The sequence below is a fragment of the Ooceraea biroi genome, chromosome 10 (genome assembly GCF_003672135.1).
Source record: "Ooceraea biroi isolate clonal line C1 chromosome 10, Obir_v5.4, whole genome shotgun sequence".
Classification (NCBI taxonomy): Eukaryota; Metazoa; Arthropoda; class Insecta; order Hymenoptera; family Formicidae; genus Ooceraea; species Ooceraea biroi.
In genome coordinates, this window is record NC_039515.1 from 11,539,767 (window position 1) to 11,563,435 (window position 23,669).

General features: G+C 38.0%; 1 protein-coding gene across 1 annotated transcript; it reads right to left on the reverse strand.

Moving 5' to 3' along the window:
- Positions 1-7,526: 7,526 nt before the first annotated feature.
- LOC113562700 lies at positions 7,527-19,544 on the reverse strand. Its single transcript, XM_026972847.1, has 7 exons — positions 19,395-19,544; positions 9,120-9,380; positions 8,757-9,008; positions 8,388-8,587; positions 8,027-8,220; positions 7,720-7,853; positions 7,527-7,646 (listed from the first exon to the last, which is right to left on the reverse strand). The coding sequence occupies exons 1-7, from the start codon at positions 19,542-19,544 to the stop codon at positions 7,527-7,529; spliced, it is 1,311 nt and encodes a 436-aa protein (XP_026828648.1).
- Between the last annotated feature and the right edge of the window lie 4,125 nt (positions 19,545-23,669).

Here is a 23,669-nt window from a genome sequence, read left to right on the forward strand (position 1 = left end):
GCAAGCAAGTTGCATGTGTTTCGTAAATTGCTCAAGATATTCAAAACGTGCTCTATTCCTGAACAATTTTTTGTCTGCTGGCATGCGCTATGGTTTGTACGTTTCGAGATCTGTTCTTTTTAGCTGAATTATCTGCACTAATACAGAAGTATATATATCTGTTCGGTTTAGCTGCTTGCACTAGTGCGGAAAGAACAAACCTTTGTTACTTGTTTATTTATGATTAGTGAACGATTAATCGCCTCTGTATTAGTTAGATATGTTCCTATTAAGCATGCTATTCCTACACCGTTAAAAATTGTGCGTCCATATGTTAAAATTTTCTTGTGTTGCCATGTTTTGATTACTACTTCAATGTAAAATTAACATACAACTGATATGTTATTATTTTTATAACAATTTTATATGTTACATTAATGTTAACTTCATAACTTAACATTTTGTGTATGTCTCTTAGAAATGGAATATTATTTCAAATGCTTTTAACACAATAATTTTAAACAATCAACATGTCACAAAGTCAGTTTAACATTCTAAAAGAAGTTAAAGTAAATCTTCAAATAATCATGAACTTTGACATATAAAATAATCAAATTTACTAAAATTAAATGTTTCTATCAAAAATAATTTAAGTTGAAATAATTACTATCATGTGTTAATATAACATAAAAAGTAAATGTTCATAATGTACGAACGAAAATGTTCTATCAACTTTTCTGATGAGTTATTGTAACTTCTCTTCCATGTAGTTTTCAATTACTTTGTATGTTATTTTTACATCACACTTAAAGTTACAATAACAAAAATAAATGTAAAGTATTGTGTTAATTACTTAACATTTCTAGTTTGTCAAGAAGTAACATATGACGAATGAGTTACTTTAACTTAAAATTTAGAGTGGACTTTCTGGGACATGCAAAAAATATTAAAATTAACATTTTATTTTTTACTGTGTATATAATTGATACGTTCCTCCATGTTTTCAGTTTGTACAGTTCAGTTACGGTCCTTCCCATAGTCTTTCAAATCATCGATAGAATAAATACCAGGAGGAATAATTTGTTCTTTACCTTCCATATCAAATGCTTCATAAAAAGTACAAATTGGCGTGGATTCGTCATAATTGCGCAAATCTTGCATCAAATAAAATGTACAATATAAAACACAATACAATTTAACGGCAAGCAAGTGCAAAAAATTGTTCAAGAAATTGCATCAAATCTAGCGTAATATGTTGCATAGTCTAAAACGGGCTTAACGAATATCACAATCTCGAATGATCGTACCATGATTAAACGTAAATTTGCCGACCACTTTGCCTTGATTGATTCGCAAATGTCTTCTAAATGGGCGCTAGGAAGGTCAATTTATTGGTCGCGCGCGCGTTAAATATGCAATCTCGGGGGATCATCGTCGGTCCTCGAACGAGGGGGTTTCGCATTACCGGCGATTTCGCGAGGCAATCGTCGCGACGCGGAGAGAGATATTAACCCTAAAGGATTGTAAATATCAATGCGTAATAAATTACGCGAATAGACGAGATTATAGGCGGCCGGCCGGTGATTTAGCGGCGATTTTTGCACCTCGGTCGACGCCGCATCGCGTAATACACCATCATTAATACTTTTTCTCCCGGCGGGTCGTTCATGCGCGACGAAATAATAATATTTTTAGTACAGTCCGCCGCGAAATTACACGCATGGTGAACGACGCGCGACCTCCACCTCCTCCTCCTCCTCCTCCTCCCTTCGTCGTCCAGCGAGAGTGCATCCGCGCGCCGATATCGCCCACAGGAATCCCGACGTCCTCTCGAAAAAATCAGCGTAATGAAAATTGTATATTATACTCGGCACTCGGACGGTTCGCTCGTACCGTAATTTCTCGCGCGCGTAACGGACGTCGCCGATCATTAGCGCCGCACGCTCGGATCAACTATAACGTTTCACCCCTTATGGTAAAATACCGCAATGGCGACGGAGCACGTCTCCTCGCAAATGCGCGCACGCGGGCGAGTAACAGAGAGAACGAATTTGGAAAGCCACATGGAAGTAAGTGTCTTAATGCCATCTAGGCATTAACTAACATGTTGAATCTCTCTCTCCGCGGGAAAATCACTGAGATTTTCCTGCATTCCAGGAGACACGAGACGATCATGTAATAACCGTTACGAGCGCGTGACGGCAATCGAACGCAGCCAAAGATACGCTCAAGATAGACATATATAATAGATGCAAAATGATGAATTGATAAAGTAGACAGCCGCTCATAAATCCGCAATCTTATCTTGCATCGCGTGGTTAATCCTGAATCGACAATACAGGCGCAACCAAGCTATATAAGCGCGTGTATCTCAAGCGATAAATTGATCGACCTAAACAACTCGTCAAAATGCTGACGCATGACCCGCCCGACATGACAGGCGTCATGGAGCTTGCGTGTCTCTCGCTCGCAGCCGGTTTAATACTATTCGGTTACATGTATTATTCAATCAGCCAATAAGAAGGAAAACACGCGATTTATGCGGCCGAGCGTGTCAGAGACTCCAGCGTGGGTGGACTGACTGTGTGAATCGTCTTCTTAGACATTACGACTGCAGACGTCCAAGCGTCTAATGAACACGAGCCCCCACCGAGATTGACTGAGGTAAATTCAGCCAAACTCACTAGAAAATCAATAAAGGTCTACTTAATTGTATAACTCCATCAGAAATATTTTGCCTACTGCGAACTCGAGAATGATTTGACAACTCACGCTTTTGCAAGAATTAATATTATATTTAAGAATTAATATTTAAATATTAAGGGGGGAGCCTGCTTTGGAACGTTGAAAATAAGGTATAATTTTACGAATTTTTTTGGAGAAACTATACAGCGGATCATTATAAAACTTTGATGCATTTATTAGTACATGTTTAAAGATAAAAAAATTATTTTTTGATTTGAATATATCGCCTGTAGAGGTCGTCCTGGAGGCATCTTAGTGCAGCCGGCATTGTAAATTGGTGAGCATTCTCCTGCCTCCAAATTTCATCCAAACTGAAAAATTGAAATATTTTCTCGTTATTTATGAATTCCCATCGTCGATGAACCTTTAATATTCATAAAAACATTAAGTTAAACAATTACTTTTGCATGAAAAAGTTCAACAACTTTGCCTAAAAATCGTACTTTTGCGTTCTAAGCTCCACCATTTTGGCACTTTTCAACTTTTTTCTTCTCTCTTTGGTTCATCGACGATGGGAATTCATAAATAACGAGAACATATTTCAATTTTTCAGTTTAGACGAAATTCGGAGGCAGGAGAATGCTCAGCAATTTGCAATGCCGACGACGCGGCCGCACTAAGATTTCTCCAGGACGACCTCTACAAGCGATACATTCAAATCAAAAAATAATTTTTTTATCTTTAAACATGTACTAATAAATGCATCAAAGTTTTATAATGATCCGCTGTATAGTTTCTCCAAAAACAATTCGTAAAATATACCTTATTTTCAGCGTTCTAAAGCAGGCTCCCCCCTTAATTTGCAAGAATTAATTGAAAGAATTAATTAATCGCCAAGTTCTGCGAGTTGGTGCAACCTGCAGTTTCTGGAAAAATATCATGGTAATATATTCGGCCATCATGAACGTTTATGGTGGATGTAGTGTAGGAGGAAGAATCCCGCGCAGCAGGCTGGACGTAGCAAATTATGCTGCACGATTGTACTGAATTAAAATTTTCAATCACGCTCAGTGACTCACAAGCCCGCAGAAAATAACGTGTTCGAAACGGATCAACGTGTAGTTTCGTTGTCAGTTGGGAGCCGAATGTGAATAGCACCGCTGTCGTAACGAGCTCTTTACATCCAGATTACACGCGCGGGACGGTGCGCGTCCGGCTTACAAGCACGGCAAAGCAATAAAAGTCGATTTGCCTCCTGAATACCTACGCAGTGATATATTGCTACTTAGCGCCCACGTAAACCGACGAACTCCCTCCCATTTATTTTCCGCCCTCTCGGCGAAACGCTCGCGGAATCATTAAATAACGACGGACGATCAGAGGTAGACGTCAATACTAATCGATAACGTTTTTAGACGCTCAAACATAAATCCCACGCGAAAAATGTGAAAAATCTTTGGAGTTACAGAAACTTACGGCAACTTGCCAGCTTCTCTTTATTTTCGCGTTTGTTGATCCAGTATTTGATTGAAACTTGTGCCAGATGCTCGGAAATATTTTCTCTTATTTCTGATTTTGAGGGGGATCTTCAAGAATATTATTTATACAAGGATTTCAAATGGTCTAAATAGTTTAATTGTCCAATTGCATACTTTTAAGTTCATCAGACGATTCTAAAGTCGAATAAAAGTAGCAATTCTATTCTAAAATTTTTAAATATAAAGTTAAGTTTCTTGAGCCTTTCCGCTCGCACTGGACGCTGTCGAATTGTCACTGACACTGAAGTCGATCATTTTTGGATCATGACGACTCGGTTCACCAAAAATCATGCTCTTCTTCTTACAAGATCTCGCGCTGCATTCCATTAAGGTACTATCGCACTTTTTCAGATCGCACTTGAATCCAATAGCTCGTCTCTTCCTGAAATTCTTGTACAAGGACTTCATTCTCGCCAAGGTATGCTTCGTCGTTCTCTGAAAGAAAAAAATGGCCAGGCGCTCTGTAGGAAGTTGCTCATTGAGATTCTTCGGCTCGCGCAAGAACATCCCGGCGACGCGAACGCGAGTACAAGAGAAAAAGACCTGCAACTTCTCCGATGTTTCTTTCATCTTCGTTTTCAGTTGTTCGGACAGTGGCACTTCTCCCGCAGGCTTTGTCTTGGACTTCTTTTGACGAGATGATGATTCACGCAACGCTTGCGGTTTGCAGTCCGAAACACTCGTCTCAGCTCTGAAACATATGTAAAGTGTATGATCGACATTAGTGCGGTCGCACCGCCTTCGAACCGAGTGTGTGGAGTGTGAAGGTTTCTACGCAGAAAAGTGCCCATTAACATTCTGTGGATATGTGCACGCATGTCTTTCTCAGTTCCATGGTGCTTCTCCGTATTATAACTCCATATTATAATATTTAAAATCTTATACACTCACTCCCAAAAAAAGCGGTACACTAAAATTTAGGGAAAAATTTACCAACCTTCAAATGATCATAACTTGTGTGCGCGCGCACACACATACACACACACACACCCCACACGGAGGGTTTGGAGTCTTAAATTACTGTGGAACTGACGAACCACGGGGTCCTCATCCTTGTGACACACACACACACACACACACACACACACACACACACACACACACACACCTACATACACCTACACCCACACACGCACACACCACATAAGAAGGATTTGGAGTATAAAGAATAATGAACGCAGCAGTTGGAATTATAAAAGAACTAAACGAACCGCAGGGTTTTCTAATTCCTTAGGCCTTGCTGAATCGACGATATTGCAAATTCGAAATTGAATATCTCGGTACCTAACTATCCTAGCACAAAATTTCAAAAACGGTTTTAAAGCTTTGAAACCCTACTTTTCGCAATTTAAATCGAAATTGTGCACGACGAGTTTTTTAAAATGGCGGAAAGGGAGAGCATGCGAAATTGATAAATGAAGATTCGAGTTTGCGATGGCACATGGTGTAAAGTAGGTATTGCAGCCCAATGGGACTAAATGCATATAAAAGTATAGTTTTATCTTTAAAACGCTTTTTTACAAAGCTCGATGCGATCATTTTTTGTTGAGATACTCCAAATTTACTTAACAGAGTGTTTTCTTTTTTAAAGTTGCACAACTCAGCGAAAAATGATCGCATCGAGCTCGGTAAAAAGCATTTTAAAGATAACACTCTATATTTTCATTTGCATTTGGTCCCATTAGGCTGCGATATCTAATTCACGCCATGCACCGTTACAAACTCGGACTTTCGGTTATCACTTTTGCATCCTCTCATTTTGTCATCTGCCATTTTGAATCAAATGACCGACCATAATTGCCATTCAAATATTCTTAAAGTGGATACTTGAAGTTTCATTTTGCATTTTTGAACATATTTTTATCTTCATTATTTACCAAGTTATGATCATTTGAAGGTTGGTAAATTTTTCCCTAAATTTTAGTGTACCGCTTTTTTTGGGAGTGAGTGTATTTAATAAAGCATCTATGTAAAATTCAAAATGGCAATCTTTTATTTAGAAAAGTGAAAAATTGATTAAAATCGTGTGCGTCAACTAGTGCTAGTCGATTGCTTAATTCAGGTCGATTAATTTCAATTTTAGTTAAACTGATTGTACGCGCCGTTTCCTTTTCAATGCACGTAATTCTAAAAAGAAATATAACGTAATTTCATCGAGATAACGTAATCATCAAGACGAAAAGATTAAAATCAATTGACAGGTTGATTGATACAAACGCCGTATGTACCCGTTTGATTTGGTCTTCCTATATTCCGTACATGATTTTGAGCATGCGCCTCTAAAGAATGACTCAATTCTGCCTACAGACTTGCATGATCCTAAGCATCGCTTGTCATCGACTATCAATATGCTCTTTTTCTGCTTCAGTGACGCTTCGGATAATTCAGAGTTCAAAGTATAAGCGGATTCATTAGATGATGTCGATTCTGTCTCTTCTTCCTCCATGATAACTTTCCGGATATTTATTAAATCTTGTCTTTACGTCTCATCTGGCACATTTCCGAACAGAATCTCTTCTTTCGGTCCGAGTCTTCCGCCTTGCGGATGCAAACGCGTCGTTTCTTGGAGCGTTCAGCTTTGAGATCTGTCATCGATCGATTAGAAATGTTTTATAACGTTACTCTTGGCATCGTCAATTTTTACGGCAACTCTGTACTTTTGGGTGAGGTGTTCGTAGTTGGTAGCGAGGATCTCATTACTGCTCGTTCGCGGAGGATCACGATGGTCTTTGAGCCCATTTTTAATTCATCGTCAACAGCGGAAGGTGGAGTCCTCACTATTATAAGGAGCTTCTTCATTTCAGGCGTCTAAATTCACAAATATGTAAATTTCAAGGACAAAAGTCATTGTTTTATGTATCTACGTACTTTTGAAATTGTAAAATGCATAATAAACTGCTGGCAATAAGAGATAAGCGGGATGTGGAGATTTAATCTAACCTTGTCATCATTATTCGAAGAGCGCATGCATACATCGCGAATCCTCTTTCTGAGATTCCTGCAGAACGTAACAATTCTGCGATACGCGGTTGAAATTATGGATTATTTTAATTAAACATACATGAGAAACCACAAAACTAAGATTTAAGAATTGAATGATAGGAAACTCGATAAGTGCAATCGATACATCAATCTCGCATCCGATAACATCAAGCAATTATGAAAGTATGAAACGCATGAATTGCGACAGCAATCATTATGCAGCATTTAATTATTTAAATGTCAAACGTGTCTTTATAATTCTCTTTCTTCTTATACGTCGCGTTTATTACATAGAAATAGTACAATAAAGCGTATTTATGTCTTGAAATATTATATTAAATATTAATCCCTGCTTCTGGTCCTGGAAATTTTCGACAGCAACTTTTGAGTATGCTGAACGCATCTTTCAGTGATCGGTTTCGCCCTGGGCTTGTGACCCGCCGTATTTCTAGATGGGAGCTCCTGGAAGTGCAAGGAAGCGATAACTGATGGATATTGGAGGACGAGATTTACGAGTAATGTAAATTTTATGAACCGTGCTCAAATCCACGTTAGATTCAAAGTCGATGTGCTTTATGCCCCCGGTGTTCTCGCTGCTAAATGTCTCTCGTGGCCTTAACGTGTCCTCGGGCATTGTCTGACCGTACCATATTTCTCTTGGCGACACAACTGAAAGCCCTATGCCTTAGCCATGCAACCATGTTGCTTCGATTTTACATTTTTCAGTTATATATTAACAGCAATCGCAAATTGATATTATGGATCGGTAATAATGATATGTATATAGCTATGACCGAGTAATGTGTAATATAATAATATCAGCTTCCCAGTTTGTATTTTACCATTTGATCTGTCGGTTCTCTTTTCTTTATTTTCATACTGCACTGTGTCTTTGCGTCTGGATGAGGACTTTGATGGTTTTTGCATATTGCTTCTGTCTTCTCGTACTTCTGTCAAAAATTCAAGGGGAGCAGTACCCTGCTTGCTTCTGGTATCCCTCTTAGCATATTGTTCAGTTGGATTGTGTCTATCAATACTAAAAAAATTATTCCCTTCAAAATATGAGTTGAGAATATTTTATATACATGAATTTTCAGCATCGCAGCAGGAACAGTTGATGGTTATAATGTAGATGGTGATATAATTTAATTAGTATCATGATATGTTTAAGACAATTTTGTAATAATTTTAGAGACAGTTTACCTTGCAACTTCTATCAATGCTGATTTCATATCAATACTATAACACGAAGCTGTGCGCGCTTGCGTATCCTCCTTCGATGGATTTGCACCCTGCTCAGTATAATTCATTTCACTCGTCGATTCTTTGGAAGATGTTCGAAAGCTGAAACCGGCGATGTCACTTCTTTTCTTCGGTGTCGAGGTCATAAAACGACGTGGAACCTGCCAAAACAGTTCGAAACACTGTAAATTCATACTGCTTCTCATTAAACCGCCGAATTTCTCGTTAAATATGGTGAATTACCCACAGCGAATCTGCAGCACTTTTTCGATCTGAAATTTATGGGATTCTCTAAAAAAATTTTTAAAAAAAGAAAAAGGAAAAGCGTACTTCGTCAGCCTCTTCCTCAAGCAGCATTAGGGTAACCGAAGATCCGTCCAAAAGCCCATGAAGATGCGGAACTTTCTGGTGGCAACAATCGACCGAACGACTCTTCAGAATTTTCCACCAAGAATTATCGTCTTCTAAAAACGCTTTCACTTTTGTCATTTCCCTCAAGCAATTCTCCACTGTTCGACGAGCGGCTGTTACATCGGTTATCTCGGTAGCTGAAGACGACGGACTTTTCCGCTGAATCTTTTTCTGGATTTTCGTGAAAACATTGCGTTTACGTATTTGACGTGTGCTGATGCTAAACTTATTACCTCACACTTATTTAAAGAATTTCTATTCTACTTCTTGTTAATGGATTACTGTTTTGTCATGACGCTTTAATTCACCGACGTCTTGAACGTTTCTTCTCAGTTCCTGAATCTTGTTCACGATACGATCGACATCGTAGGAACGTGAATGAAATTCGGATTTCAAATCCGTACCCACTTTTGCATGGCATCTTCTTGGCTCGCAGTACTCTCTTCGTCTGGTGACAGACGATTTATAACGGCCTTGCAGAGTTCTGTGCAGTTCGGAAGTAGTCGGCGGGGCAAGACGAGTACAAATCCTACACGGAGGTTCCTGAAAAGGCAAAATGTTGTAGATTTATACATTGCATTTGAAAGGATACATATTGTCGGAAATACGCAATATAACATATGTAATCATATCTTCCAAGTAATTAATTAAAATAAAAAGCAAATCTTTCTCAAAAAGTTTCATGTCCAAAAATCTAATGCCACTACATTATATTTTAATCAATTATAATTAATTAATAAATTAATTATAAATTAATATTTAGCATAGGTTACGTACCATCCAGGTTATTAATCTTTGATATTTTTACTATTTCTTTCAATCTTGATATGGAACATTCTAATATATTGCTATATCATATTCAAATATGTATTATACGTTACATCTGAGCTTCGTAGCTCTGTATTGAAAATATTGCCAGGAATTTATGTTACATTATTTCCGAATTTAAGATATGTTTACAGTATAAAAATACAGTAAATAAAGATAGACTGAAGATAGCGTAATATTATTTTGACAAAGAGGATAATTTTCTAACAACTTCAAGTAGGTATCATACATAACGCAAAGTTCTTTTAAATATTTAATGCATATAATTTATGAACTTATCTAATTTATATTTTCATTTTCACTATAAAATTTGATATGTATTTATTTTTTATCAAAAAATGTTAAATATTACTCAATCTTTACAAGTTTCATGAATTATTTATTTGCATTATATCGTGTAATTATATTGTGAAAGATAAATAATACCATTTTATATTCCTATAGCAAGGAGACACTTAATTACAGAGTCTTATCGATCAGACTCACTTTTAAAAAAGCATAGTATTGTCTTCTGTCTCATGCAGAGTCTACGATCTCCAACGGTCATTCTAACGCGGATAATCTCTCCCTTGAAAAATGGTCCTCAGCTCACGTAGCTACTAAAAAATGGAACGACATTTGTACTACTACAACGTTTATCCTGAAAATGGACTTTGTATAACCATCTCGACGTCACGCTTATATTCTTCCTTTTCCCCTTTACTTTGCAGCACAATGCGGACTCCCACCGCGTTCGATAGTAGCCTTATTTTTTGCAAATAACATAAGTAAATACGGCGCTCTTGATAAATTGCATTACATTTTTCAAACACCATGCTAATGTAAGTCTCGCATAGTATATAGTGTGTGTATGTGTTTATTCGATATACAGGGTGGCCCATTTTAATTTATACAGTCGATTTTTTAAAAAACTAAAAGAGATACGAAAAAATGTTTCAGACAGACATGTCACGATTTCGAGGGGGACATAAGATGATACCATTGGTTTGACCTTGAATAGTCGTTTGAAGGTCACGCGAAGATCACCTTCAATTTCTTAAATTGAAACCCCAACTTTTTATTGCAGATTCTTATTCTCCATCGAAAAGTAAGTAACTTTTGTCTGAAACATTTTTCCGAAAAATGTCATCTTATGTCCTTAAAATGATCCTCAAAACTCATCTTGAAGATCATTTTAAGGACATAAGATGACATTTTTCGGAAAAATGTTTCAGACAAAAGTTACTTACTTTTCGATGGAGAATAAGAATCTGCAATAAAAAGTTGGGGTTTCAATTTAAGAAATTGAAGGTGATCTTCGCGTGACCTTCAAACGACTATTCAAGGTCAAACCAATGGTATCATCTTATGTCCCCCTCGAAATCGTGACATGTCTGTCTGAAACATTTTTTCGTATCTCTTTTAGTTTTTTAAAAAATCGACTGTATAAATTAAAATGGGCCACCCTGTATATATATATATTTCTTCATTTATAGATGTGTGATGCACTTACTCCCAAAGATCACGTAGATATCGTACCCCATGTAAAATATCCGTAAAAGCTTCAAAAAGTTCAAGCATTATACGACAATCCGCCTTTATGTCGCGATTCGATGGTCTACGACGTGAAAATTGAAAGCCACAGCTTTAAATCGTAGAGCAGAAAGTCAGCCGCTGAAAAGGCGATCATGTAAACAGTTCGTTTACACGTGGGCCCGAAATCGGGCGCGCGTTCTCCCTTGAAATCTTGCCTCGGAATCTTGCACGACCCGCATAATTGGCATTGTGACGGGAGCTCGCGAGACGCGCGGCTGATTCACAATGCGGAAACCTAAAGAAAAGTCAACGAGATCCACCCCGAGGTAGAAGAATCAGATCTCAAGAGTGTCGCGCACCCCATTCATTTGCAAAGAAGCGTGGCGCGCGGTACTATAGGGTCGTAGATGATGTAGATAGGATCGCTTTCCTGCGAGCGCATCGTAAGATGCAACAGCGGCGGAATTGGGTCATTCAGGTGCAAAGTAGGGTGCGGACCAGCTTAACACCCCCTAATTTCAATATCAACCGATTTTACACCCGACTCGGCTGACCTGGCCTTTTTTAACGAAAAACGGATTTCGTTGCTCAGCCGTGAAATTCATTTTACAAATTCGCTTCCCGCGCCCTGCCTGAACTCGGTCGTCCGCGTAATCGCGAGTAACGAAATCAAATTTCTTACGCAGTACATGTATACAAAGGGGCAGACTGAAAGGTAGGCGTTCTAGACGCCGCATACTCTCAAGAAATTAAAAAAAAAATAAAGTATGCGCTGCGTACTCTCAAGAAATCAAGCGAAAGAAATCGAATCATGCAGGAATTCCATATGTTTTAGAGAAACATAAATCAAAGAAGAAATTCTCTTATTAAACACTTATCTATAACTGTGATTCAAGCCATCGAAATGCTAGTGATGAGTGACGAGAGATATTATTAAATCGGAGCCAGAAAAAGATAACCGGGCTATGTTTTTTCAAAAATTGTTCAAATGATTTCGTTTTATTTTCGAAGATTTGTTGCGTATGTTTTTTGTAAAATATATAAATATTAAAATACTTCTTTCTAGATTAATAATCGTTTTTAAATAAAAAATAAATGTCATCTTTGCATGGTAGATAACTTGTGGTGTACATGCTCTCCCCCTTAACCACAAATAGAACATAAAGTATACTATATTGTAAGATTTTTTCCTCTTCACTTATGGTAGCCAACACTAAAAATAGCACGTACTCTCAAGAATTTCCTTTAGTCTGTCTCTATATACACGTTTCATAGATGTCCCTATCCACATAAATGGAATTTGTTACGATATCTGTGTCATATAGACACAGTTAATTTGTGCGACAATATAATGCAATTATTTATATTAGTATTAAACTTCGTACACGAAATCGTGATATGAAGAAGCTTTTCCGTAACAAATCTATACATATGTATATAAAATACGATGCCGCAAAAAATATATCAAAACAAGATATTAATCAAGCGACGCGGTAGCGTCGCGACGCCAAGTACATAAAAATAAAAAATAAAGTTCCGAACAATGAGAATCACTGCATAAACATCGAGCGTTAGCAAGTTCAGTGCATAGACGTCGAGCGCTACCGTATAGCTTATCTGGAATTTATATCATTTGACAGGTCACATAGACTTATGATTAAAATATTTCAGGAACTAAAGCCGTTATCAAAAATCTACCGGCACTTTTATTATATAATATGGGTGCAAACTTTTGATTGCGACCAATTTGATCAAGATTGATGCAGTCAGTCTTGAGATATTGTTCAAACTCACGTACATATGTTCGCACATACACATGCAAAGCGATTTTGTCCGTCAATCATGCCGTTCACACATGCATGATGTAATTTATTATAAATTAAAACTGATTTTAATACTTTTGGGTAATGTTTTATTTTAAGATAAATATATAAATCGCAAAAACTATAAAAAATTTAAATTTACTTGTTTAAATGAAATCATCGTGATAGCGTCGCAATGATAAGTAAATATTTCTTCTAATTTTGAACGATATATTATGACAATTTAATTTGAGTACAAATCAATCAACAAACATTTCGGTTTATTCGTTAGACCATCTTCAATGTATATCAGTAAACCATAAGCGAAATCAAAAATCCATATTAATAGTTACAAGGGTCATTTGCAAAAATGTATTGATAGTCCATATCGCAATCCAAAATCCATGTTAGAACAGTCCTTTGCAAATGTTTATTCATAGACCCAGTTAAAAAATCTTTCCCAGTTAAAGAACTTTTTCATTTCTGAGTTTACGGTATTTTCAATAACAGAGAACTCTAGGCAATATGCCAATTAACAATATCAACAACTCAGAACTGCTCGGAAAAAGAAAAAATTTCTACGGGGCTCTAGAACTTTTTCATTTCTGAGTTTACGGTATTTTCAATAGCAGAGAACTCTAGGCAATATAAAAAATAATGTTATAAACATCTCAGAACTGCTCGGAAAGAATTGCATAAACGTCGAGCGCTACCGTATAGCTTATCCGGAATTTCATGCCAAATTTATGTCAAACAAACTTTTGATTAAAATATCTCAGGAACTAAAGCCTTATTTAAAAATCTAACGGCACTTTAAAAATATAATATGGATGCAAGCTTTCGACTGCGACCAATTCGAATAAGATTGGTGCAGTCTATCCTGAGATATTGTAACTGAATGTGTACGTATGCTCGCACATACACATGCAAAGCGATTTTGTCACTCGAGGTGCGTTCACAGATGCACGATTTAATTTATTATGAATTAAAACTGATTTTAATACATGGAAAATATTTTATTTTACGATTAAGATATAAATCGCAAAAACTATTATATAAAAAATTAAAAATTACTTGTTTTAAATTAAATTATCGTGATAGCGTCGCAATGATAAGGAAATAATTCTTCTAATTTTGAAATATAAATGATGACAATTTAAGATATAAGTTGGAACATTTTATATTCATAGAATGAAACTGAGAAAAAAAGAGAGAGGGAGAGAGAGAAAATTTTAAATTGTCACAATTTATATTTGACAATTAGAAGTATTAAGAAGATTTGCACGATTAGATAAATCTTTATTATCCAACATTTTTATGTTTGATGAGATCTCACAACAGAAATAAAATGACATATTATTGTGGCAATACAAAAATACATAAAAACATTTAAAATTAATGAAATGTAAAAAATTTTTACAAAAAGTAATGAGATCCCTCTAAAAAACCTTACAAAGGTAAAAAAAATACGCCAAGTACATAAAAAAGCAAAACTAAATATGATGAAATCCATAGTTAACTAGCCAAGTACCTAGAAGCAATTCACTTTGAGGATTTGTAATGTGAAATAATACTTGGCGTGCCCGGGTCGCATTAAAACGTACGTCCTACCTATAATTTGTGTAAACTCTATGTGTAAATTATTTGTATTGAGTGAGTAATGAAAAGGGATATTTATAATCACTCCGCTAATGTGCAAAACTGTAAACGTATTTGTTTTAATATTACCAAATACAAAGATTTACGAGTCATTAGTGAAAATACTCAAGGAAGTACAAATTTAGAAGAATGCATGTCCAATGCGACCCGAGCACGCCAAGTATTATTTCAAATTACAAATCCTCAAACTGAATTGCTTCTAGGTACTTGGCTAGTTAACTATGGATTTCATCATATTTAGTTTTGCTTTTTTATGTACTTGGCGTATTTTTTTTACCTTTGTAAGGTTTTTTAGAGGGATCTTTATACGCGCTTTATAAAATCATGTATGAAGAATAGAATACATTCGTGGGGAGCGTCACGAGTTTTCGAGAACTCATTCCCGCGCATTGGTGAACCCGTTCTCGTCGGCGATCTTCCTTTCACGGATCTTCCGGGCGGACTAAAAGGAAGTATGACCGCATTAAGGAAGTTTCACGGCGGGCGCGTATGTAACGGGCGAAGAATGCGAAGCGCGCGCGATAAAATTCAACTCGTAAATCTTCGTCGAATGGATTGTTTGCGGACGTAGCTGGTGGATGCCCGGGAGAGGTTGCTCCATCCTGAAATTGGGTTATTCAAGTGCAAAGCAGAGCGTCGATGGCGGACGGGGGCGATCCTTCAACGTCGTCCACTCCAGAGGGCCCGGGCTGCTTTTTCCCGAAAAATACGGATTTCGTTCGCGGCACCGTGAAAATCGGTTAAGCGAGCTCGTCGATTTCCATGTGAAACGACTCTTCAGCGCGTTAATGTCCCATTGCACCGCACGTAACGTATGTTGTATTGTATCGTACTGTATCGTAAACGTGACCATCATGTTCCTCTCGATTTTTCACGATGCAGCGAGCACGTCCTTCTCTCTTGAGGTGTCAGATGTATGTACGTGATACCGCAGGCATTTGAAATTTTTAAATCTTCACAGCAAAACTATGAAGCTAATTATAATGCTCTATACACAGTAAAAAATAAAATATTAATTTTAACATTTTTTGCATGTCCCAGAAAGTCCACTCTAAATTTTAAGTTAAAGTAACTCATTCGTCATATGTTACTTCCTGACAAACTAGAAATGTTAAGTAATTAACACAATACTTTACATTTATTTTTGTTATTGTAACTTTAAGTGTGATGTAAAAATAACATACAAAGTAATTGAAAACTACATGGAAGAGAAGTTACAATAACTCATCAGAAAAGTTGATAGAACATTTTCGTTCGTACAATATGAACATTTACTTTTTATGTTATATTAACACATGATAGTAATTATTTCAACTTAAATTATTTTTGATAGAAACATTTAATGTTAGTAAATTTGATTATTTTATATGTCAAAGTTCATGATTATTTGAAGATTTACTTTAACTTCTTTTAGAATGTTAAACTGACTTTGTGACATGTTGATTGTTTAAAATTAATGTGTTAAAAGCATTTGAAATAATATTCCATTTCTAAGAGACATACACAGAATGTTAAGTTATGAAGTTAACATTAATGTAACATATAAAATTGTTATAAAAATAATAACATATCAGTTGTATGTTAATTTTACATTGAAGTAGTAATCAAAACATGGCAACACAAGAAAATTTTAACATATGGACGCACAATTTTTAACGGTGTAGAGCTGCCAAAACTGTCCCCTTTTCCATTTTCTAAAACCATTGTATCGTATTAAAAATTGTATATTTTATTAAAACTGTAATATTCGTATTCGAGTGAAGAAATCGGTAATTGGAATCTTAATCTTAATTAAATGTAGTTTTCATCTGGTATGCGTGTGATGCAGACTCATACTACGTCACGATCAGCTAAACAGAAATTATGATATATTAAATTATATTATATTATATTACATTGAATTCACGTGTAGTGCCATCTTTTTCCCCCACTCCGTTCCGATTTCACGTTGTAAATTCTGATTGAATTGGATGGTTTGCGCATTGTTCGGCGCTCGCATTCACATGTTTGCGGGGAGAAGTTACTGGACCATACAGAGAAACCACCTACCAAACCGCCATCCGCCACCATAGAATTCGGCGATCCGTAAAGAGACGTCTATGGCCATTTGTCGTGATACGGGACATCTCGCCGATCTTCCAGCCGGTTGACAGGTACCGAACAGGTAAATGCACCGCGGGACCTCCTTTTTGTCGCGTTTTCACATTCGACACCGAACACGGGGCTAGCGGTGGACAAAGGAGATCGGATCGTTTCAAAGAACGCAAAGTCGGCCGCAAAGTCAAAATAAAGTAATTGTTGCTCCTTTGTCGCAGTCCTTACCTCCGCGGGCCTCTTCTCTTTCGAAACATCGTATTTAGGATAAAACGATTCGGTCGTTCCTTTAATCCCACCCTGAGTGCCTCCGCATTTTCACGGCAAGTCCCCTGGCGATGGGAGGTTCGTATGCCACTGCGTTTCGTGATGCTCAACTGACTCTCAGCTCTAGAAATGCACAGTCATTAAATCCGCAATTCGCAACGCATGCTACAATCGTATCTCGCGAAACTCAGTGAACTTTAAAGGAAATTGATGCTTATCGGTGGAATTTTTCCCATGGCATCGAGTTTCAGCCTCACCTCACGCACTTTTCGTTTTTGCTATTTGATACAGCGAGAAGATTATTTCCTTCCGCGGGTCTGTGCGAGTGCGAAGGCGACACCGTGGATCTCTAAATTATCTTTTAACCCACCATTTCGAGCGGTGGTCTTTCTTTGATTTTTTTACGCGAGCTACGTGCCAGGGTCGTCTCGGGCCGTACACGCGCGACTTGATCCCCATTTATGGCTTTCCCAGGCCCCCGACGTCCTCTCGCGCATCGAAATGGAGGACCTCCTACAGATCCGCCCGAGACAAAGTCGTATATCGATTGCGGGGGGGATTGTCAACGCGCGAAAAGCGGAGATTGCTCCTTCGGGACAAATGGCACGAGCGTCTCTCACAACGCGCTAGGCTCGAACAGCTTGGGTGGCCGCGCGGAATATGTCGTCTCTAGTGGAGCATGATTTTAGCACGAGTGGATAGAAACGCGGCACCCATCTGTGTCATTTGTATTCACGCGCATTTTACGAGCACGTAGGAAGCACGTAGGAAGTGGGCTTGCAAGTACGGTTCATGTACGCTAGAGAGAACTCGCGACCTGAATCGATCTCGCCGGCAGGCGCTCAACTATTTTCAATAATTGTATTTTCACTTGAGCCGTATGTGTTATGCATTTTCGCGATTTGAAATTTCAATTGCCTTGGTACCGTGTCATGTTGCACAATCAGTAGTCACGTCTGTACTAAATTATTGTGCTTTAATAGACTCGATAATTACGTCTGCGATCTAATCACTCTAATCAGTCTATTGATATGAATATGAATTATGTTCATATTGCTTCAATTATAATTGGAGGTTTACAAAATAAGATTAATATTATTGATGTTTTGATTGCTACAAATATAGGGTAGCCCCGAAGTCAAAATATACAACCTTATACCTGACCAATTGGGGGACAACACGGAGCAAATCTTGATCCGGAAATCTAGGTTTCCCCGGGCTTTCCCCTCAGTGAGCCTAACACACCCTTGAATGATGTGGGAGTATCATTGGGGCCACCCTGAACGCCAAAAAGTCTTCGACTTCGTCTTTTGCGGCTCGTTTCATCCCGAATGCATAGATCATTGGGTATCGTTCTGTTTATACCACAGACGTCCAAACAACGTCGCCGGGTCCTCTCGGGATCTATTAAGTGCGGGTCTTCTCAAAAGATCTACATGGACGGAAGGGAAAAAAGGGGGCGCGCGCTATACCTGAATCCGAGGCGCTCTGGACTATCAGCCATTGATGTTACCGCATTATAGTGTATAGTCGGCATCTCATCCCGTTGTCTAAACATTGTGCTATTTATAGCGCGTCATTTTGTGGATCGTTTCACATGCGATTTGTCACGGTGGATCTACCAAGGTGCGATGTACACGCAGTTTTATTGTCAGCTTCCGCAAATAGACGTCAAACTCGGCAGCTAGATGTTCATGATCGATGCGCTATAAGTCTTGTTCGCTACACCTTGTAACAAGATACGACAATTTTATGATTACATAAATTTTTATTGTAACTGGTCTCTCGAAATTGTCCACGCTAACCGTTTAGTAATATTATATCAAAAATTCTTGAATATTTGATTAAAAAAAAGGCACACAACTGTGCCAATGTAAGCATGAGGCGAATAAACATGCTAAAATTATCGAGTAAAATGTAAATGCTTTCTTGTGTTCTCATTTTTTGCTGTCCTCCTCTTTATATTCTGCGTACATTAACATCTCCGCCGCAGTTTTGTTACATAAGCTTGTTCTCCGATCAAATAAAATTTCTCACCATAACAAATCATGTATGACTTGCATTGAAAAGCAAACTAGATTTCCATTTCCTAACTAGTTTCCTAAACGTCTTCCAAAACAGGAACGGCTCGACGATCGGCCAGGTGACGCTCATCCGCCATCCAGAAACGCTCGAGCCGATCCAGCGCCGATCACGCGAGATAAAAGGGAAGAGCTGGCCGATCTCTACCTGGCTCCGAGGTGATCGAGGCTGCGAACCATTAACGTCACCGCAGAAGGCTCCGACAGTGTTTGCACTCCGCACCATCCGGGGCGTGCCTTCGACGTGGCGCATGGTTATCCGCTGTCCCCCGCCTTCGAGAAGGATCCTATCGATCCCTATCTGGCGACACCATGACATCCTTCTCTTGATCCGCCGACACCGGTTCCACCGATATCCTCAATTCCTCCCTGGCATGCCGAAGCCACCCTCCTCCACAACCGGTCTGCCGCAACTCGACGAACACTCCGCTCTCTACGACACCGCCATCAGGACGTCTCATTTTCAGATTGTCTCGTTTCGGTCTCGTCACGGCGGATCACCGACGAAGTCAGCGCGGCGAGGCAAAGGGTCGTAGTTTCGCAAGTAGATCTGCAAATTTAAAGTGTCTGAAGACAATCTATACAAGGTGGCCCATTTTAATTTATACAGTCGATTTTTTAAAAAACTAAAAGAGATACGAAAAAATGTTTCAGACAGACATGTCACGATTTCGAGGGGGACATAAGATGATACCATTGGTTTGACCTTGAATAGTCGTTTGAAGGTCACGCGAAGATCACCTTCAATTTCTTAAATTGAAACCCCAACTTTTTATTGCAGATTCTTATTCTCCATCGAAAAGTAACTTTTGTTTGAAACATTTTTCCGAAAAATGTCATCTTATGTCCTTAAAATGTCCTCAAAACTCATCTTGAAGATCATTTTAAGGACATAAGATGAACATTTTTCGGAAAAATGTTTCAGACTGAAAAAAGTTGACATTTTCGAATTACTTACTTTTCGATGGAGAATAAGAATCTGCAATAAAAAGTTGGGGTTTCAATTTAAGAAATTGAAGGTGATCTTCGCGTGACCTTCAAACGACTATTCAAGGTCAAACCAATGGTATCATCTTATGTCCCCCTCGAAATCGTGACATGTCTGTCTGAAACATTTTTTCGTATCTCTTTTAGTTTTTTAAAAAATCGACTGTATAAATTAAAATGGGCCACCCTGTATATCAGAAAAATAAAAAAGAATTTGTTGTACTAATTTTTAGTTATTTTCCTCTTTTTAGGATTTTCGATTCTTCTTCCCTTGCTTGAATAGACCTGCGAGTGTTACGAAATATGGCGTTTTGTTTGAATTGACTTTTCTCTCCGTAGTAGTTTTCACGGAATTCTCAATTTCAGAATCCAATTCTCAGCTGACGATCGTGTCGCTTTTAACGTAACAATCTCGATACGCAACGGCAGTTTAAACGAGATCACTCGAGAGCAAAGTGTTGATATCACTTACACCTATCGCACCAGAGATCGGAGGATCCTCGTCCGTGGGGCGATCTATCAGCTTGCAGCATGCGTCACGCATACACGCACACTCTTCAGCAACGGGTGCTGAACCCCCCCGGAGATACTATGTATTCATTATCGCACCCATGTAGGGGCGTATACTCCTAATGATTAGCCGTTGTTTGGTTACGCCCTGGCAACGGCAATTGCGAGATGGTAGAATTACCTCGAGCATGCTGGCTTGTCCATCGAAACCGTATTAGCATTGCGGTGCTGCTGGATTTGCCCGTCGCCCACGATCGACGTAACAGCGAGAACTTGCAACTTTCCAGACTCGAAAAAAGTTCACGGAATCAGAACGATTGGCAAATGCTTGTATTCTTCAAAATGAATTGTTACTTATTCTTTCCCCTATAACATTTTCTGCAATTGCAAATGTGGCAACAAATTATGTTTGCCCGAAGGTCGCAAATGGAAAACATACTTTGTTGCAATTCTGTTAGCACACTTCCGTCAATATGCAACATTTTCACCGTTCTATTGCCAGATCTGCTCTAATGTTGTCGTCAATTTGACTGTGGAATATGTTCGTCAGATTTGGTTCACATTGGAGACCAATTGAGGACACAGTAGGCTCTGGCTTTGGCATTATAGTTCCGCTGACATTTGTTTCTCATTTGGCAACATCCCACAACCAAAATGTTTGCTGGGTTGTGATAAGCTGTATCGTACCTATGATTTTCGTCACACTGTGCGCACAGTACCATGAAGAGTGACAAGAATCAATCTTCTAAATCAAAACTACTAATTTCCATCTGCTCAAAATTTCGACAGGACCATACAAGAATCTTTTAACGAAAAATCAAGAAGCACAATTCTTTCAACAAATAATATTACAGTTTTAACACTGATCATTAGGGTCTAAGATCGCGGCACGCTCGGATCAGCTTTCCCTAGCTGTCTGTGGCAGGTAGGCTGATTCGCCATGCAACTCGTATGCTCGGGATATGGGAATGATTAAAGCTCGGCGTTTAAGAGCGACTTTACGTTTCCGTGACTTAGTAATCACGGGAACTCGCGCGGCGTGTTGCAGACAGAGAGCTGGTCATTAAGCAAAATTAGGGGTCAACTCTTTTGCCTCTCTCCTTCTTTCTCTATCTCGTTCATTAAGGGGAAGCTGGAGTTGCTAGTGAACTATTTTTTCACTATAGCGATGGTAATTGCAGTTTCGAAAATTCTCTTTATTGCTTGTGCAGAATAAAAAATCCTTTTCCACAAATGAAGTATAGATAGAAAGAAAGTCCGCTCTACAGGACTTTATATTCAAAATGGAAAAAAGTTAAAAACTGGCATTTGTCTTTTCTAACTTTTTTCCATTTTGAATATAAAGTCCTGTAGAGCGGACTTTCTTTCTATCTATACTTCATTTGTGGAAAAGGATTGTTTATTCTGCACAAGCAATAAAGAGAATTTTCGAAACTGCAATTACCATCGCTATAGTGAAAAAATAGTTTACCAGCAACTCCAGCTTCCCCTTAAGGTGATCCTAGAGTTGCTAGTGAACTATTTTTTCACTATAGCGATGGTAATTGCAGTTTCGAAAATTCTCTTTATTGCTTGTGCAGAATAAAAAATCCTTTTCCACAAATGAAGTATAGATAGAAAGAAAGTCCGCTCTACAGGACTTTATATTCAAAATGGAAAAAAGTTAAAAACTGGCATTTGTCTTTTCTAACTTTTTTCCATTTTGAATATAAAGTCCTGTAGAGCGGACTTTCTTTCTACCTATATTTCATTTGTGGAAAAGGATTTTTTATTCTGCACAAGCAATAAAGAGAATTTTCGAAACTGCAATTACCATCGCTATAGTGAAAAAGTAGTTTACTAGCAACTCTAGGATCACCTTAAGGGAAGCTGGAGTTGCTGGTAAACTATTTTTTCACTATAGCGATGGTAATTGCAGTTTCGAAAATTCTCTTTATTGCTTGTGCAGAATAAACAATCCTTTTCCACAAATGAAGTATAGATAGAAAGAAAGTCCGCTCTACAGGACTTTATATTCAAAATGGAAAAAAGTTAGAAAAGACAAATGCAAGTTTCTAACTTTTTTCCATTTTGAATATAAAGTCCTGTAGAGCGGACTTTCTTTCTATCTATACTTCATTTGTGGAAAAGGATTTTTTATTCTGCACAAGCAATAAAGAGAATTTTCGAAACTGCAATTACCATCGCTATAGTGAAAAAATAGTTTACCAGCAACTCCAGCTTCCCTTAAGGTGATCCTAGAGTTGCTAGTGAACTATTTTTTCACTATAGCGATGGTAATTGCAGTTTCGAAAATTCTCTTTATTGCTTGTGCAGAATAAAAAATCCTTTTCCACAAATGAAGTTTAGATAGAAAGAAAGTCCGCTCTACAGGACTTTATATTCAAAATGGAAAAAAGTTAAAAACTGGCATTTGTCTTTTCTAACTTTTTTCCATTTTGAATATAAAGTCCTGTAGAGCGGACTTTCTTTCTACCTATATTTCATTTGTGGAAAAGGATTTTTTATTCTGCACAAGCAATAAAGAGAATTTTCGAAACTGCAATTACCATCGCTATAGTGAAAAAATAGTTCACTAGCAACTCTAGGATCACCTTAAGGGGAAGCTGGAGTTGCTGGTAAACTATTTTTTCACTATAGCGATGGTAATTGCAGTTTCGAAAATTCTCTTTATTGCTTGTGCAGAATAAACAATCCTTTTCCACAAATGAAGTATAGATAGAAAGAAAGTCCGCTCTACAGGACTTTATATTCAAAATGGAAAAAAGTTAGAAAAGACAAATGCAAGTTTCTAACTTTTTTCCATTTTGAATATAAAGTCCTGTAGAGCGGACTTTCTTTCTATCTATACTTCATTTGTGGAAAAGGATTTTTTATTCTGCACAAGCAATAAAGAGAATTTTCGAAACTGCAATTACCATCGCTATAGTGAAAAAATAGTTCACTAGCAACTCCAGCATCCCCTTAACATCATTAGAGACACTGCCGACACGCTCTTACGCGATTTCAGACGGTGTTTGCGAATACGCGCCGCGTGCATGCTCGAACCGAGGTCTCGTGGTTTAATCACGATTTATTGACGCTCGCGA

Excerpts from the sequence above, each read along its gene's own strand:
- LOC113562700 (XM_026972847.1), bottom strand. The coding sequence starts at position 19,544 with ATGAGACGTCCTGATGGCGGTGTCGTAGAGAGCGGAGTGTTCGTCGAG. Across the intron at positions 8,221-8,387 it reads GCATTGATAGAAGTTGCAAG|TATTGATAGACACAATCCAA; the intron begins GTAAACTGTCTC and ends TAATTTTTTTAG. Across the intron at positions 7,647-7,719 it reads CTAACGTGGATTTGAGCACG|GAGCTCCCATCTAGAAATAC; the intron begins GTTCATAAAATT and ends TTGCACTTCCAG.